Source organism: Rhinolophus sinicus, chromosome 16, assembly GCF_057876585.1.
Source record: "Rhinolophus sinicus isolate RSI-liver-muscle chromosome 16, RSI-T2T, whole genome shotgun sequence".
NCBI classification, from domain to species: Eukaryota; Metazoa; Chordata; class Mammalia; order Chiroptera; family Rhinolophidae; genus Rhinolophus; species Rhinolophus sinicus.
This window is the reverse complement of record NC_142516.1, coordinates 187,300,059-187,319,435: the sequence shown is the minus strand read 5'-3', so window position 1 is coordinate 187,319,435 and position 19,377 is coordinate 187,300,059. Positions and strand designations below refer to the sequence as shown.

Below are 19,377 nucleotides of genomic sequence, written 5' to 3'. Positions count from 1 at the left end.
TGTACACCTGAAATCTAGCTAACTTTACTAACAATTGTCACCCCAATAAACTTTAATTAAAATTTTTTTTTAAAAAATCATAAACAAGGATATACAGAAAGCAGAGGTACAAGATAAAGTTATTTAGCAGAAATCACAACCAAAACTTCAGTCAATTTTAGGCATATTTAAGTGGAATTCATGAGTACTAGAGCTGGAGGTTTTGGTTACATTAATAAATTCGTAACAATGACCAAAACTAAAGAAAAAACAAATGTGCTGATAGTCCTTGCATAAATTATAGGTCAATTCTTTGGAGGAATAATACTATAAATATTATCTAATTCATACACTGTCAGTGTGATTATTACAAGACACATACAGAGAGACTATATTACCAAAAAACAAAAAAAACAACAACACATGGTGCTAAGGCTGAAACAGAATTCAAAAGTCTTCTTTCAACCTTATACTCTTCATCGATCCATCAGTATTTCCACCAGAAAACATGGGACTGAATTTTTAAGTTTCTTAGTAAGTATTTTTGATCACATAATTTATAATTTATGCTAAAATTCAGGAAATTTTTAAAAATTGATGTACTAAAGAAACAAAAGAAACCAAAAACAAAGGCTTGTCAAGATAAGACATACCCCATACTAAAAAATCTCTATTCAGTCTAAGCACTGAACTTCCCTAATTGCTAGAAATTTGGACGACACTGCTTAAACTATCTCTAAAAACGTTCTTGGGTTTTTTTACAGTGAAACTGTAAAGATTTTGTTGTAGGCGATTGCAGGCTCATCACAATGAGTCACAATCATACACACTAACTCCAGGACAATGATTACCTCTGGAAAGGGAGGTGGGAGTGGGACCAGGAAAAAGAAAACGGAATGTCAACTCTATCTAAAATGTTCTATTCCCTTTTAAAAAACAACAAACATGGCAAATATTAACAATTATAAAATATGACCACAGGTTACACTATTCTCGACACTTCCATAGGATTGAAATATTTCATTATTAAAAAAGTGAAGAGTAAATCATACTTTCTTTTTTTGAGGGCGCAGCTCACAGTGGCCCATGTGGGGATCAAACCGGCAACCTTGTTAAGAGCACAGTGCTCTAACCAAATGAGCTAACCAGCCACCGACGGCGCTAACCGGCCGCCCCGTGAATCAAACATTTTAATGAATTTCACTTGTGACTCCAAACCTTAATATTATCCATACACTCCATCCAGCTTTTGCCTTTCCTTCCCCTCACCCTCATCCCCAGATTATTAGAGCTACAGTACGTATTAACCGTGTAGTTACGCATGCATACCTGAATGTGAAAGCTTATAAACATGCCTTTTATTCTTTCTAGCCACTAAATAAGAAACATCTTCTGCTATTGGGCTTAATTTTTCAGAGAGCAGACATGGCTCAGGCAGTCGGCAGTAAAATTCAAAGCTGAACCTCTGTAGTCAGCCTCAAACCCTGGGGGCATTTCAGGAAATGTACAAAACACGAAAGTCATACATCTTTGTTTCAGTTTGTTCTTCCTCACAAGTAGACGAGTGTCAGAAACTGGTAGGATTCCAAACGTTGACTAGCATGACTGCTACTCAGAGTAGGCAAAAAAACAGAGCTTGCTTTCTCTCCACGGGCCTTTGCCCATCCTTCACTGGGAGAGCTGGAAAGCCCAGATGGGACTTGGCGATGGCTGCCATGTGAGGGCAGGGCGGTGAGACCACCCGGAGCTGCCAATGAACTCAGCAGACCTCGGTCGGCAGGCATTTGCTCAAGCACACCTAGCAGCATTTCTGTTACCTATTTTAAAAAGAGCTTGTTTTAAAAATGTATTTCTAAATATGAGGAACTACAGTGGGGTTAAGTCATACATTCTCTTAGAGCTTTTGTTCTCTCATCCACACAATGGAGAGTTGATTTAAAAGTGATTCCCTCTTGGGATTGTGGAGAGAATTAAATAAGCTAGGAATGTGAAGGCAGGTTATACACCAACATATAAGTGTAATAATAAGTACTTAAAGGAAATAGTTTAACAGAGGCTCAAATCCAGTCGAAAAATCGGTACTGAACTCCTAACACACCAGCAACAAGCCCTGACACAGGTAGTCACTGCCGTGGGGGAGGAAGTGTCTCCATGAGGCTACAGCCAGTAAAAAGGGTTCGACACAACACGACACCTCAAAATGGAGCCTCCATCTTCTCCTAACACAGCACCCAATCCGCACGCCTCAGAGTACAGGAGGGTCCTCAAGACCACGTGGGTGTCCACCAAGTCAGAACTATTAATATTTTCATTAAAATACGCAATTGCCCTTTTCACTGTTATTTGCATCAATGGTGCAAAAGCAATCGTGGGTACAACTCCTGGGGCCACCACAAATCTAACTGTACCAGTGTACTGTTTACCACCTCCCACTACAGTTAAAAAGGCAGTTTCACTTAAGAATGGTCTTGATGAACAGTAAAAATTATGGTTTATTCAACCCTGACCCTTGGTACTCATCCGTTAGTATTCTGTGACCCCAAACGGGACATCACATAAAGCACTGCTGCTGGATACCAACACAGGATGCCTGTTGTCAAAGAAAAGCATGTGGTGATTGTGGGAGTTAGAAGCTGAAGGGGCTTCTTTTTCCAGGAAGATTTTTTATTTGTAAGAATGATTGACAAACGGGTCAGTCAGACTCAGGTAGCTGAAAGATATTTTCTCAAAACGAATGGAATAAACCCATCTTTTCAAAGAAAACAACTGGCAGTATTTATTGCCATTAATAAAATTCAACCTCTGAAGTCAAAATTAGAAGTTTTGAAAAACTTGTACCCACCACAAGCTTGACAACTCTCCATGACTTAAAGACTTTCTGATTAAATCAGTGATGTTAATGAATGCAAAATTTTGATATTGTATAATGAAATGTGTCAACATGTGGAAGAACTGCATTACTCAGTGAATCATTATTCACCAAATGATGGATGCATGATGTTACAAAATCATGCATAAGTGAAAGATTCATTCAAAGTACAAGATAAAACCAGTGGCTTTCAATATAACAATATAAAAAGTTTGCTGATAGGATTTCAGACCCTGTCTTGCAACTCATCTTTAAGAAACTACCACTTGCACTGGGATGTAAAGTACAGCACAGAAAATATAGTAGATGATGTTGCAACAACGATGTACAGTGCCAGGTGGATACTAGACTAATCAGGGGATCCCTGCATAGGTTATACATGAATGTCTAACCACTGTGCTGTACACCTGAACCTAATATAAAATAATACTGAATGTCAACTGTAACTGGAAAAAAACAATTTAAAAAAGAAAGAGACTACCACTTGTAGAGTTTTGGTGTAGTATCAAAAGAACTGAATTATCTAAAAGTGCTACTAAGTGCTCCTCCCATTTTTAACTACGTATTTGCAAAAGGTCAGATTTTCTTCAGATTCTTCAACCAAAATACCATTGTTATAGACTGAATACAGAAGCAGATATGAGAATCCAGCTTGTCTTCTAAGCCAGACATTTACGAGACAGGCAAAATGCCACTTTTCCCACTAATTATTTTGGAAAATGGTTTGTTTGTTTTTCATAAAAATGTGTCATTTAGGTTAACATATAATATATAAAGGGGCCCTGAGACTAAAAAGTTTGAGACCACTGTACTAAAGTGATACAGGATAATCACAATTATGATAAGGCTAAAATAATCTCCGGGAGTCCAACTGCACTGCAACTAGTAATATGCACATGGCGATAATCCAGGCAACAGAGCGGAGTTAGTGTTTAAGAGCAGTATGAAAAAAAATTCAATGAAGAAGAAAACAGCTGCTGTTTGAATGCCATCAAACAATCATACATATACATGAAGCTTAATTCAAACCTCTAAAAATTATATGAGGTGTGATCAAAAAATATGGTGAATGTTTAAATTTAAAAAACTTATTACAGTAAAAGACACACTGCCATTATTCCCCCTCAAAATACTCCCCCTCGTTTCAAACACACTTATCCCATCATCCTTGCCACTTTCTGAAGCAGTTCTGGAAGTCCTCTTTCATGAGTGTCTTTAGTTGCGCTGTCCTGGCTGCCTCGATGTCCTGAATCATTCTGACTTTGGAGAAGAGCCAGAAATCGCACAGTGCCAGATCTGGTGAGTAAGGTTGATGAGAACATACTGAACGTTTTTATTTGACAGAAATTGCCGTATACCAGAAGCAATGTGTGATCCATTGTGATCACCAAATACGGTAAATGCTGCTGCCGAGTGCCATCCAACAGAAAGGCAGGGATCTTCAATACAGGAAGAGGCATGTGGAACCTTAGTAACAGTGTGTGACAAGTGTCAACTTGTTCGGTGCAGTCGGTCAGGCGTGAGTTACAGTACAGAGAAGGTGTGTTTTGAAGTGTGCCGTAAATAATCCTCCATCATGACAATGCTATGTGTCACACATCGCTGCTGGTATAGCAATTTCTGTCAAATAAAAACATTATGGTGTGTCCTCATCCAGCTTATTCACCAGATCTGGCACCGTGTGTCCTCTGGCTGTTCCCCAAAATGATTTATTTGAGGCAGCCACGACAGCGCAACTAAAGACACTCAGGAAAGAGGACTTCCAGAACTGCTTCAGAAAGTGGCAAGAACGATGGGATAAGTGTGTTTGAAGCGAGGGGGGGAAGATTTTGAAGGAGATTAACGGCAATGTTCTTTTATTATAATATTTTTTTTAATTTAAACATTCACCGTATTGTTTGATCTCACCCCATATACCTGATATCCTGTTCTCAAGTTAATGTTTCCATCAGCACCCAAAAATTCAAGTTAAAAATGAAAATGTTACCTTTATTTATGCTTCATTTACCACACTTGCAAAACAGTACTGTACAAGGCAGATTATAAATTCTAGAGTATCAGTTCAGCTTTGAAAATGACTGGTAATTCAGCATCTTCAAAGAGCATCCCTATAGACACATTTTTTCCTCAAATATAAATGAATACATTCTAAAACATGTGTATTGGTGTATGTTACCAAATTCAAGCTGAAAGCAAATAGGCAGGTCACCACCAAACCAATTCCCACATACTGTCACTTGTATCAGCTGCTGTGTTGTCTGGGGAATATGTCTTATTATGTGTACAGTTGTTAATCAGGTGTCACAGCACACAGCACGGAACTAAGCGGATTAGGAGAGAGAAAGTAAAAGAAATCACCAGCACCAAAAAAACATAATGAGCAAGAAATAAAGTGGGGAACAAAGAAATTTAATATTCAGTTTTGAACCTCAAATGTCTTAGGAAAAACACTATTAACTTTGAAGGAAGAAAACTCATCCTTTTATCACTAACAAGTCTCCTCACATGAAAACCAGCCTAAAATAGACTATTTCAACACACTTGCTGGCACAAACCCATCTATTTAATATGTGCTCAGTCCTACACTAGACACTACGGAGATAAGCATGAGACATGCTGCCCTGCCCACAAGGTTTAATTAACGGACAAAAGAGTAATACAAACCTGACTGCCTTACTAGTCCAGATGCAGGAAGAATCAACAAAGGCTAGAGCAGCGAAGGGAGGGATGCTTATGCCTGTGAAAGGGAAACAAACTTCTGGCCGAGGAAATCAGAGGCAGTTGTCAGGAAGGTACTATAAAAGGTAAGGGGTTCCAGCAAATTGGACTAGAAGAGGGTGAGAGGGTGGCGGAGTTTTCAGAGGACTGCTCTGGATGAAGTGGAATAAAGAAAGGTGTGTGTGCGATTCACACTATAGAAATGACCCAATGAGGCACCTGACTGACTGAGGGGAAGAGGAGGATGAGAATTATTATGGCCAAGAGGAGAGACTTCCAGAGTGTGTCACAGACAGCAATATGGATAGATGGCGAATAAAGGAATGAAGACATGAATTTCATTTCATACCTTCTGGGTTTCAGGTGATAAACAAACCCAAGTGGACTGCCTGCTGAATCAACTGAAGATGGGACTGGACATTAGATGAGAGACCAGGCTTTTGTCACTGCTGCCACCCTGGTCCCAGTTTCGTCTTCTCCCCCCTGGATTACCACCATAATCTTCAGCTTCCACCCCTGCCCCTCAAGGTCTCTCCTCAACCGGCCAGCCAGAGTGAGCCTTTAAAATGTCAGATCACATCACTATTGTGTTCAAAACCTTCCAGTGGCTCCCACTTCACTCAGAGTAAAATCCCAAATCCTTGCAACGGTTTACAAATCCCTCTAGGATCTGCCACGGCCAAACCCCTCTTCTCTGGCCTAACAACCTCCTCCACCCAGTTGCCCGTCTGCCCCACCCACACTGACTGACCCTGCTCCTCCGAGAACGTGCCAGGCGGCTCCCACCTTAGCGTAAAAGTGTTCCTTCCCTCTGACTTGAAAATGTCTAGTAGGCCAACTGACTCCCATAGGTAACTCTTCTGAAGGAGATCAAGACTGTTCAAACCCCATCTTTTCCACAGGCCCACGCTGACCCCGCCGCGCCCCCACCCTGTACTCCTGACTGCACGTCCCACGTTTTCCCCCAAGACCTTACCACCTTGTAGCCGGTGATACATTTTACTTATTTGTCTGTGACTGTTTCCTCTTACTAAACTGTAAGCACCCTGAATGCTGAAATTTTGCTCACTAAAGTATCCTAGTCTAAATAAAAAAGGGCCTGAAAAAAGTAAGGAAAAATATCAATTTGTTGAATCAATGAACTGCTACAGAGGGGTCAAAGATAATGAAAACTCAGAGCAAAAGGTGACCGTGTTTCCATCAGCTAGCTCTACCCCCGCCCATTTCCCCCAATATTTTCTCACTCAGTAATAGTCTCATCACTCATCCAGATGCTCAAGCCAAAAAAGCTTGGAAACCATTCAAGAGTTCTCACTCTCCCAACTCCCACACAGTGAATCCATCAGCAAAAACTGTTAAAATGACCTCTGCTACCTGCAGAACAGGCTCCCCCTTTTCCACTCCCACTGCCCCAGTTCAGACCTTTTCATCGCTAAACTAGACTACAAACTCCACACCTGAGCGTTTTTCCTTAGGTCTCAAGGAGGCGACTTAACACATTTTTACATAGATATGACAGTATGACAGGTAGGAGAAAGCAAAGTGAAGAAGAATACTTGAAGGCGAGAAAAAGGAATTTTATCTTCACTTTCTTTCTTCCTACTCATGCACAATTATTCATATACTTCAAGGCCCAAATCCAGTATTACCTCCATTTTTGAAGCCTTTCCCAGCTGCTCAGGCAGAGCGCATACTTTCCGCCTCTCTGTATATAACTCCATTAGAGCACTTCCTGTAGCAACTATTTTTCACATATCAGTTGCCTAGTTGAACACAAGTCCAGGGGTATTCTAGCACAGGGCCTAGCATTAAAAATGTCTGTTGAACAGATGAGTGAACAACTTCTAGTCTAGAACTGGCAATTACAAAGAGGAAAACCGAAGTGAGAACACAGGTAAGGGTGCAAAGGACAAAAAGAAATAGAAGGTATCGAGCTGCCAACGAGCAGTAGAGAAAAATGACTAAACTGAAGTCCCACGGCGGGGGGACAAATAAAGGCCCAACACATGGGCAGTTCCACCTAGATAAGGAGAGAGAGACAAGGGTACTAGCTATAGAATCCCAAGGAAAATAGTTACTAGAGAAATAGATTATTCAGAATTTCACAGAGAAATATGGAGGTGGAAGAGGGGTAAACCTAAAACAGCCTTTAAAAATAAGACATGTTCTCTCAGATAGGATACCCAAATAGCTACAAATTAATTGTAATTGTAAAATGCTCATAAAATGGATTGTTTTAAGGACAAAGCACTGTAAAACATATCGGTACCTCCTAATCCCATCCTCCCAAAGGAATTCAAATATGTAGAATTTAATCATTAGAAAAACTGGCTGAAAGGGGCCTCTAAAGACCAGTAGAAGTATGTTAACAGAAGGAATAAAGTTATTACAATTAAACTTAACACATTAAACTCAAATGAGGTTTTTTCTTATAAAATTCTACGTTTTATAGACCTGTTTTTAGTGTACTATTACAAAGAAGTGAAAAGTCTAGAAAGCAATTTTTTATAAGCAGTACAGGTATATACTTAACAGTGACGCGAAACAAATGATTAATGCGATTAAGAAAAAATTCCCTTATAGAGACACCATCTAATAGCAACTTAGCCCTGTATTTGTATCATCACAGTTCTACAAAGCAGCACACATTGTCCAAATTCCAGAAGAAGGATGACAATCTTGATCTTTTTCCACATTCCTGCCAAGATAATCCTTACAATACCACATTCACTTTGGAATACAATGTAACCACAAATGTGAACACAACCTGTTTAAAAAGGGCACAACGTTAACTCCAGGATGGACGCCATTAAAAACGGAAGACCGGTGTTGAGGATAACAAATCCTAGCTTTCAAAATCACTGTCTTTTGTGTAAGTACCAGCAATAAATCATGCTCTGGAAAAACCAACAACATAATAAGACGGGAAAAAAATCTGAAATCAGGTTTCTTTTTCTGCAGAGGAAGTTCAAGCTCCCCTACCTCAAACTTTTTTTCAGCTCTGCCTCCTTTTCACCATCTTGGTTCTGTGCTTCTTCCACTCCAGAATAACCACAAAAGTAGGGAAAACTCCACAGGTTCAGTAGGTCCGACTAAATCCCATCAACCACAGACAAATGTCAGATTCCCCGGATGCACTCACAATGATTCCCATGACGTAGCAAGCACCAAACGTTTGTTGAATGGTTTAATCTCCTTCAGGAGAAAATGCTTACCATTTTCTACCTCCTATAATACTACACTACAAATTATTATAGCATCAGAATAATGCAATAAAAACAAATCTTTTACCTTAAAACCAGATGACAGAAAAATTGCAGTTTACTGTATTTTAGATTCTACATCCAAGGGGGTAAAAAAAGGAAAAAGAATAATTTTTTTAGATCAGCTTGTGGTAATCCAAGCTGATGATAATCCAAGACACTGCAAAATATTTATGTGAGCGTATTCCTTTTTTTAACAATGATGTTCTTAACACTGTAATTTTTTACAGCTTTCTGTAATGTTTAATGAAGATACAACAAAATCATGGATCGTTTCTTTTAAACCACCAATAAACTTTTTTGAATTATATATGAGAAATTAACTCCACTAAAATGAGGTGGCCTGCTGTTTTAATAGCAATACTCTAAATTCAGTGAAGGGTAAAAACCAAGAAACAATGAAAATAAACATATATTCATACACGTATGCTGCAAGAAAGTTCCCCAAAAAGTTTAATTCACAAACTGAAACACCTGCTCCTGATCTACTGAACTGTTAAAATATCTCAGAGCAAACACAAAAAACTGAAATATTTTCTATGCAGAGCTTATTTACACTATATTCTTGGAAATCAATAACAATTAAAAGAAGTTAATCTCTGCATTAAACAGGTCCTCTTAGTATAGAAAGCATGCGAAAGTAAAAATTCAGACTAAAATATCCCCTAATATTAAGCGGCATTTTTTAAAAGACAACTTATAGTTGCTGAATATCAATTTACCAAATCAGGCCCAGAGACCTTATCTTGGCGAAACTCAGAACACTGTTTCTTCAACATCCTGGAAGGCAACTTGATGCACCACACTTTTCCATCTGCTTTGTTCTATTTCTTCATGCCCCAAATGGGAATTAAACGTTTTGAGTAACAGCCAATCTGCCATCAATCACAGTAAAGTACTCAGAGCACCAAGGAAGCGTGATATGAGTAACAGAGGCGGGAACAGCCTTGGCAATGACCTCGGAGACTATGTTGAGACAAAAAAATCTATACAACATGTGCGGGAATCATATTAAATACTTCTCACTCACCCGATGAGCTCTCAGTAAATACAGTTAATGTTTGTCCTCCAACACTTTGCAAGACAAATGGATGTTCTCTCGGAGCACTGACTGAAGCTGGTTTTCCGCCAATATCATGAATATTTGCAAGATCCTCATTCAGGGTAAATGACACCTAATAATAGATAATTTAAGCAGCGCGTTACAATAGACTTTTATATTCAAAGTATCTGTGCAGAAATTCTGATTATAATTCAAGTAATTTTTTTAAAATGTGAATCTTTTCTAGTCATTTTATTAAGCATTTAAATAATCTCATCCAAAAATCGTTAGTAGTCATAAAAAGAGAATCAATTCCCATCTGTCAGAATAATGGGGCTACTCTACCATTATAAATACAAACAGCTTTCAGATGTTTTCTCTGACCTACGGCTGTAGAAATTCTATTTCCAAAATAGAAACAGAATTTTTCCCCCTAAGGTCTCTGAGGTCAAGGGACCATGTCTCGTTACATTTATAACCTTAAGTAAATAAATATAAATATATATGTATGTATTTGTACAGATCTCCTAGCAAAGAGCCCGGCACATACAAGGAAAACAGGATTTGCTGAATAAGTGAGTATGTTAAGAGTATTAAGAAAGCAATTATACTTGAAGGGGGACAAGTGAGCTACTTAGAAAGCTTAAACACTCCCATAATCAGAGGATGGATTTCTTTTTTTAGGTCTTAATGACTACTGTATGAGTACATGGTGCTGTTTTCTTTTTGAAAATTTAACAAATACAACTGAATGTCTAAATGGATAACTCAACATTGAAGTTTAGAATAAAAAGATATAGTAGGTGTTCTTTCAAAATGATTTTTACTATATACCAGATCTTCCCCAAAAGAACATCAAATTTTACATTGAAGGAATTTATAAACATAAAATACTGGTCTCCCCACCACACGGAAAGATTCTGAAGCATTTATTAAATATCTCTCTACCGCAAATTATGTCCTAGACTTAATGCGTCAACTTCTAAAGCCCTCAAAAACCCACATCAAATGCCTCTGCCACACTGAAATACCAAAATATTACTGAAGTAATACTAAGTTGCATAAGCACTGAAAGGGGATACTTTAGGTCAAAGTAGAAAAATGCTAAAAAATGAACAACTAGAAAGGAGTTCATTCATTCACATGAGACTGACGTTTTATACTATTAATATAATGTGTTCCTGTCCCTCAGCTACTAGTTTGATGTGGAGTTTTCCAGAATACAAACACCACCCTCTCTTTACTAATTCATAGTAAAATAATCTCATGGTTTAAATTAAAATTTAAATAGAAATAATCTTACCTCGGTCCTTCCTTGATTCCTAAAAGAGAGAAAAGGAAAACATTTTAATTTATTAGATTATATGTTTTTTTCAAGTTTCTGATGAAGATTAAAAGAAATAACACTATTGAATATTTACATACAATAGTACATTTACAGAGATTAATATTTACTCTTGGCTTTCCTCCACTATCCTATTTGTAATCCTATAGGAAAAACAAAAGTCTCATTAACTCCACAGAAGCATTTTATTATAACTTTGTGTCACTTAACATTATTACAACCTGTCCTAACAAGATCTTATCTAAATAATGACCTTATTACAATTCTTGTCTTATTTCTGAGACTTTTTAGCCTTCATTAACATGTAAATGAATATTTAATACCAGATATATAGTATTTCAGCAAATTTTACTATTTATTTTGTCTAGCTGAAGATGTTTCATTTACCTAACAAAATCTCAAAGATCAAAATTAAATTTAACAATATTTTAAAATTATAAACAATTTTCTCCACTCTAAAAACAATATACACCCATATATAAACATGCAGACAAGCCAACAGAAGTTTTAAAACAGTCATAATTCCACTGTTAATGTCTTGGTACTGTAAATATCCTTCCAGACTATTTTCTACATATTTGAATTGCATACTTTTAAATGTTATTATTTTTTTACAAATATGGAACCAATGTACACCTTGTATAATACCCTAATTTAAAAAAACCATGTATTAAATACCTACTATATGCAACGTACTGAGTGTAAGGTCCAGCCAGCAGAAGATATAAAAAGTATACTCATAACTATAAAACGAGACAAATTTTAATGTTTAATTAAGAGCGCCACAATGTGCCAGAATTAGGCAGGACACCATTTCTTCCATTTTAAGAGAGAAGGAATGGCTCAACCAAAGAGGCAGGTCTGAGCTAAGTCTTGAAGGGCAATGCGGTCTCATTAGGACGGGATGAGACTATAGTAGCAGAAGTAAACAGCTGAACAAAGCCACAGAAGAGTCTGACCACGCAGATGTGATCAGATTTGGCTGGAAGGGAGAGCACACAATAAGGAAAAGTGGAAGATGATCTCTAAAGGGTAGCGGGGGTCAGACCATGGAAGAGCTTGCATATCGCATTACACAGCACCGACTCCATTCTTTAGGCAATGGAGAGCCACAAGTACTGACTTAAGCAAAAGAAGAACAAATACCAAGATACGCTCCAAGAAACCTGCACAAGAAAATATACATGGAATGGCTATGAAGGCCAGTGAGAAAACTCCTGCTGCTCCAACATCAGGCTGAGTTCCAACCAGCCTCACTCAGTGCTCTGTCACTCACTCACTGCCACGAAGGGCCTGCTACCCATCCACTAGGCACTGTGCCAGGGGCACGGTCTAGATGAGCACAGGTCCGTATCTTCAAGAAGGTCCCAGTTTAACGAGAAAGATCCAATCATGAACAACTACAACATGATATAACTTTATGACAGAGGTACAACATGCTGTCATGGAAATGCAGAAAAGCGAGCTAGGAAACGATGAACTGAATGAGGGAGGAGGTCAACATGAGAGCCCTGCAGGCTAAAAGAATAACCCAACTGAACCCCAGAAACGAGACGGTGTCCAGCACATCCTTTCTAACATCAGTGAATGGTAGGCTGGAGCCAAGCAGGAAAGAGCCTCTCACACCAACTACGGAGTCCGGAATCTTAAACAGAATTGTTAACCATAGGACTTCTCAGAGTCTTTAATATATTCAAACGCACTGTCAATCTTCTTTTTGTAGGGAAATTATCTAAAAAGGAGGTGAAAAACCTTTTTCAGATTTCACATAAAAATATGAATTTGCAGCTCTCTTATGAAGAGTTGGAAGATTTGGCAATCACGCACGCCCAGGTCAGCATGACAACAATCCCCTCGTCCTGCACAGACAGGCAGGCACTGAATTCATACAGTCCCTCCCCCATCACTCCTGAACTTGGCGTCCACAGGCATTGACACCTGTTCTCTTAACACCTGTTAAGAGAAAGGCACTGCAGGCGAAGACACAGACAATCGCATGTTTACTGAACTGAACTGAGGCTTGGGCAAAAACCCACATAAAGTAATGAAAGCTTGGGTAGCCGGTTGGCTCAGTGGTTAGAGCACAGGGTTCATAACATCAAGGTGGTCAGTTCGATTCCCACATGGGCCAGTGAGCTGCCTCCTCCACAACTGGATTGAAAACAACGACTTGACATGGACCTGATGGGTCCTGGAAAAACACACTGTTCCTCAATTAAAAAAAAAAAAAATTAATGAAAGCTTGAGCCAGGTAATTGCAGAAGGTAAGGAGGCATGGATGGCAGAGTCAGAATGACAGAGGAAATGACCGGAAGTGGGCAGCAAGAGAAAAAAATGGATTAGAGATCATGCCGACATTTCTAGCCAGGTGATCAGAAAATCACCCGTGCAATGAGGAAATGCTTGAGGGAGGACAACTTCATTTTCACAAATACATAATTACAATGGCATCTTAGCTAACTATGAGACTGATGAACTCTGGATAAGTTAATTTTCTAGAATAAAAATTAATCTTTGAAAGTTAAAACTTCTTTTAAAAGGATTATGTGTTCTTTGGTCTTGGTATGTGAATGTACGAAGCACAGTGACGTCTTTTGTTCTGCATTACAACCAACAGACCCTTTCCATGATGTCCTGTGGTTAAAATGAAGAACACCGACTACACAGTAGCATCTTCCGCAACGATGCAAGTAAACATCTGGCTCATCCTCCTACGGACCGCCTCATCAAGCTGTGTGGCTTCTACTTCATTACTGAGTCCATTTCTCAATACCCCACAGCTCCCGCTTTAGACGCCAGTCTGTTCCTCTTTCCCTTTTTTCCTCTAATCATTTGTCTTTCCTTTCTCTTACACTTTTTAAGCACTTCTTGGGTTTGACACCAATGAGGCCAGACTTTTCACTACTGACCAACAGTCAATAAAGCACATACTTTTCTGGGGTAAGAAAACCAACCAAATAATACCAAGTCTTTAACTGCTTCAGGGGTTTTTTGTTTTGTTTTGATTTTAATTCTTATACATCCCACTCTTGGACAATCTAGCTCAAAAACCAAGGTGAGGCCAAGTAAAGTAGCAGGTATCTGCAGAGCGGGTTGAATAGGGTGGTCACAGCCCAAGTGGGGTGGAAAGGAAGTGCCTGGGGTGGCACCCAGGGCGAGGTGTCCAAGCTCAGGAGGGTAAGGAGGGCATCCCCAAAAAAGAATGGATCAGCACAGAGTGTGTCAGAAGCTAGCAGGGTGAGGGCATCCACGTGGGAAGACAAACGGAAGCCGGCAGGTAGAGCCCGAGAGGGAAGGAGGCATGGCCACGAGGAGAGGGCAGCCTCAGAGCAGGGGATGGAAGGAAGCCTGGATGGGCTGAGAGAGCATCCCTGTGGAGGACAGCAAAGGTAGTGGCCGAGTAAGGGGTGCTATAGCCCAAGCAAGGAGAGGAGGGCATTCACACACTGGTAAGAATAGCAGTCTGAACAAGAGTGGACATATTACAGACAACAGGAATCAGGTTTCTCACTTTCAGAAAAGAGGTACGAATATGAAAAAGGAGAAGACTGGGACATACCCTGTGATGTTGGACTGCAACTGGATATTGCTGTCGCTTCATGATTTCCCATGTATGTACAGAAATAAATACAGATGTGAAGCTGTGTGGGTACATACAAAGTCTGACAATTAAGTTCACAAGTTCATCCTAGAAATGGTGCTCCTTACCTCACTGCCGAATATCACTACAGTCACCTTCCAAGTACTCCCCTTGGGAAGCTATGCACTGATGGCAGCACCTAGTCCACCCTTCAAAGCAATTTTGGAACTCTTTCTGGAATGGCCATCAGAGCTGTCGTTGTATTACCCTTGATGTTCTGAATGTCATCAAAATGTCTTCCTTTCAATATTTCCTTTATAATTGGGTAAAGAAAGAAGTCATTGGGGGCCAGATCAGGTGAGTAGGGAGTGTGTTCCAATAGTTATTTGTTTACTGGCTAAAAACTCCCTCACAGACAGTGCCATGTGAGCTGGTGCATTGTCGTGATGCAAGAGCCAGGAACTGTTGGTGCAAAGTTCAGGTCGTCTAACTTTTTCACGCAACCTTTTCAGCACTTCTATTTAGTAAACTTGGTTCACTGTTTATCCAGTTGGTACAAATTCATAATGAATAATCCCTCTGATAACAAAAAAGGTTAGCAACATCATTTTGACTCTTGATGTGGACTGATGGGACTTTTTTGGTCGTGGAGAATTGGCTGACTTCCATTGTGCACTTTGACGCTTTGTTTCAGGGTTGTATTGTTACACCCATGTTTCATCACCAGTGATAACATGGCCCAAAACATCGTCTTGCCTCTCCGAAAGGTCTTGGCAAACTTCAACTCTCCTTTGCTTTTGTTCATTGGTGAGCTCCTTCGGGACCATTTTTGCACACACCTGTCTCATGCTAAAATTTTCAGTTAAGATTTTCCTAACTGTTTCTCTATCAATGTTTACTTGGTCTGCTATGCTTCTCACAGTCAGTGGGCAATTTGGACGCACAATTCAAGAAATTTTTGCAATGTTTTCATCAGTTCTGCTCATTACTGACCTCTCTTCATCAGTGATGCATTCTCTCCCCTCAGAAAAACATTTAATCCATTTGTACACTGCCGTTTTCTTCATGGCATTATTCCCATAAACTTGGACTAACATGTCCCTGATTTCACTTGCACTCTTGCCAAGTTTAACAAGAAATTTAATGTTTGTTCGTTGCTCTAATTCAAGCTCAGACATTCTCACGACGGCACACAAAACACGTAACAACAATGATGAACACCACTCATCAAAACACCGCCACATATCGACACAAACACAGCTGTGAGACACTGATACACCAAGGTTATGAAACCGTCCCGAGCTGTGTGTACAGTGCTGCCAATGTAAGTGCACGGGGGCAAGTTCACGAACTTAATTGTCACACATCGCATACTCCCTAGCTCTGCCCACTGAGAGGCCTGGGAGCAGCAATGTGCACTTGTGGTACCCAGATCTTAGTTTCTAGAAGGAACCAGGGCTCCTGGGAGAAATTTATGACTCCAGGGCTCAGACGAAAATGTACAGATGAGTCTAAAACATCTTTCTATGACAAAAAGCACTCAATGAATGGTGAGGACTTAAATACTGAACAGTAAACTTAAAAATGGTTAAGATGTTAAATGTTGTGTTTGTGTGTTTGTTTATCACAATAAAGGGGGGTAAAAAGGGCACGGGAATCAGCTAGAAGCTTCCACGGCTAAATTTTGGACAATTTGAACATCAGAATAAATGATAATGGTGACAAATAGTGACCCACTGAGTAAATCTGGAATCCATGAGTTCATACTAACACAGATAAATGAGCAAAGTGGAAAGTTTCATGAGGGATGGAATACTTACATAGTTTCCAAGTACCACCCCACAGAACACTTAACACGTTGCGTACGGCGGGGTTTAAATCCCTCGTGAAGATTCCCGTGATCCGTACACAACGTGTTAATAATTACAAAGGCGGAAAAGACTACATTTAGTGAAAAAGCTTAGAAGACACTCCTTCATCAAGCGATCAAAGTTCCCACTACCGGTAACAGGACAAAATGAAAACGTACAAACCTTCCTAGAAGACAGTAGGAACCCAGCTTCACCTTTGTGACATTTTTGCCAAAGACGCATAATAACCCAAATGTAGTCATGAAAAAGCATCAAACAACTCCAAACTTTATTAGGTAAGGTCCTTGTAAGCATCCATAGTGTTGACATTTATACAGCACACAAGTCAAAGAAAGACTTCCAAATGTTCTAGATTTAAGGAAACTAAAGACTAACAACTGAACACAAGAGGAGGTTGTGGACTGGCTCCTTTCGCTATAAAACATTATGGAGACAAGGGACAAACCTGGGCTGAGCTCGAAGGACGAGGAGTAGCAGTATTTGAGGTTAATCTGCTGACTGGAGGGGTGTGCTATGATTATGTAGGACAATGTCCTTGTTTGTAGTAAAAAAGTTCTTTATACTGTCCTTCCAACTTTTCTATAGCTTGTGACTGTTTTAAAATAAAAGTATTAAATAATTTTAAAATGTGCCCAGTTTACTTAATTACTCCCTAAAGAATTTGAGAATGTTACTAATTTTTCTCTGTAACAACAGTGAAATGAGTATCTCTGTATATCAATCTTTGCTTCACTAACCTGTTACTTCCACGAGATAAGTCCCTAGAAATTGCCGCGTCAAAGGCACGGTATTCTATTACTAATATTTCCAGCCTTCTCCTGATCCCAGTTCCACTCTTCTTTCTATAAGGACATCACCAAGAACTGAACACAATACTTGCACTGTGAGCTAACTGGCAGAGAAAAGACTGGAACTTTGTTCTGAGCAGCAGCGTGTGTGCGTCTGTGTCTGTGTGTACACATATGTTGCCAGACTGCCCTTCAAAAAGTATGTACCGATTTAAACTTCTATCAATAATATAACATTGTTCTAAACCCAGTCAATTTCATAACAGAAAAACTCTATCTTATTGATTTTTTTGTTTGCATAGTTTTTACTATTAGTGGGCCCCCAGATGACATTGAATGTTAAATGTGTTTAGAAAGAAAGCTAGAAATTAAATCTCTTAAACCATATTAGTATAGACTGCATCATTGTCAGTAAAACACGACATACGTCAAACATTTTGAAAACTGAAGTTTTCTGAGGCAGGATGATGATGCAGAAAGAAGATTGGTTTTTAAAATAAACCAAAATTACAAACTAACTAAAATGTGGTACACATCAGATGTCCAAAGGTATAAAAATAATCCAAGTACAATGTTTTAGGAACATTGCATAAATTGCTTGACAAAAATGGTCCAAATGTTAACCAACTGTTAAAAAGGCTGTTACTCTCATCTTACTCATATAACTGGACTCTCTTTTCTTCAGGTATCAAAATGGAACCAAATTGGGAGGCGCTGCATCCACAGCTGCATGTGTGCTCCCTCCCTTCTGCCTCTCCCAAGTCCTCTTCCCCTGCTGGAGAACACCACACACGCCATGCCGTCTTCCCGCGTGTGGCCTGTTGCACAACCTTGGGAGATCTGACGGGGAGGACGGGTGTGTACCCACAGCACACAGCACCAGCAGGCTCTCCGTCTGCACTGGGTGTGTGGCATGACAGTAGGTAAACACTTACCGACCAAGTATGTTGCACGCACTGAACTGATGAGGTATTATACCATCTCCTCTTAACACATGAGGAAACAGAAAGGGTACCCAACTTACCCAAAGTCACATAGCTAGTCAGTGACAAGGTTGGGATAAAGTCCAGAGCTGGATGACTCCTAAGTTCATACTCATACCCAGTATACGAGGTGTGATCACAAAATAGGGTGAATGTTTACATAAAAAAACTTATTACAGTGAAAGACACACTGCCATTAACCCCACTCACTTTGAACACACTTACCCCATCATTCTTGCCACTTTCTGAAGCAGTTCTGGAAGCCCTCTTTCATGAGTGTCTTTACTTCATCCTCCATCGTGACGTTCCCTGTCACACATTGCCTTTGGCATATGCCAATTTCTGTCAAATGAAAACATTACCGTGTGTTCTCATCCACCTTATGCACCAGATCTGGCACCACGCAACTTCTGGCTCTTCCCCAGTCAAGACATCGAGGCAGCTACGACAGCGTAACTAAAGACACTCACAAAAGAGGACTTCAGAACTGCTTCAGAAAGTGGCAAGAATGATGGGCTAAGTGTGTTCAAAGTGAGTTGGAATATTTTGAGGGGGATTAATGGTAGTATTTCTTTTACAACAATAACTTTTTTTTAACTTAAGCATTCACCGTATTTTTTAATCACACCTCGTACCACACTGACTTTTTAAAACCTTAGTTGCTTTCATGTTTCACCCACATGGACTTTTTTTTAACCACAAAGATAACCCATAACATGGTTAATCTTGCCTCTAAGAATCAATAATTGATAATATACCCTCTAGTCTTAAAAATATTTGAAGACAGTTTTACGTGCTCTGCCCTACCTCTTAACAACCTTCAAACATTCCTCAGAGGACACTGATTTTCAGTTTGTCATTACCCTAGTCTCACTCAGAATGGACGTATTTGTCCATGTCCCTCATTGTGGCACTAAGAACTGAACATAATGTGTGCAC

The 19,377-nt window shown here is 39.5% G+C and overlaps 1 protein-coding gene across 1 annotated transcript in view; it reads right to left on the bottom strand.

Moving 5' to 3' along the window:
- GTF2F2 (general transcription factor IIF subunit 2) overlaps positions 1 to 19,377 on the bottom strand; it is a 129,325-nt gene that overhangs the window by 93,320 nt on the left and 16,628 nt on the right. Inside the window, exons 3-4 of the mRNA XM_019756989.3 lie at positions 11,175 to 11,193; positions 9,860 to 10,004 (exon numbers count right to left, since the gene is read on the bottom strand). Coding sequence (XP_019612548.1) covers positions 9,860 to 10,004; positions 11,175 to 11,193 — 164 coding nt within the window. The remainder of the gene's footprint in view (positions 1 to 9,859; positions 10,005 to 11,174; positions 11,194 to 19,377) is intronic.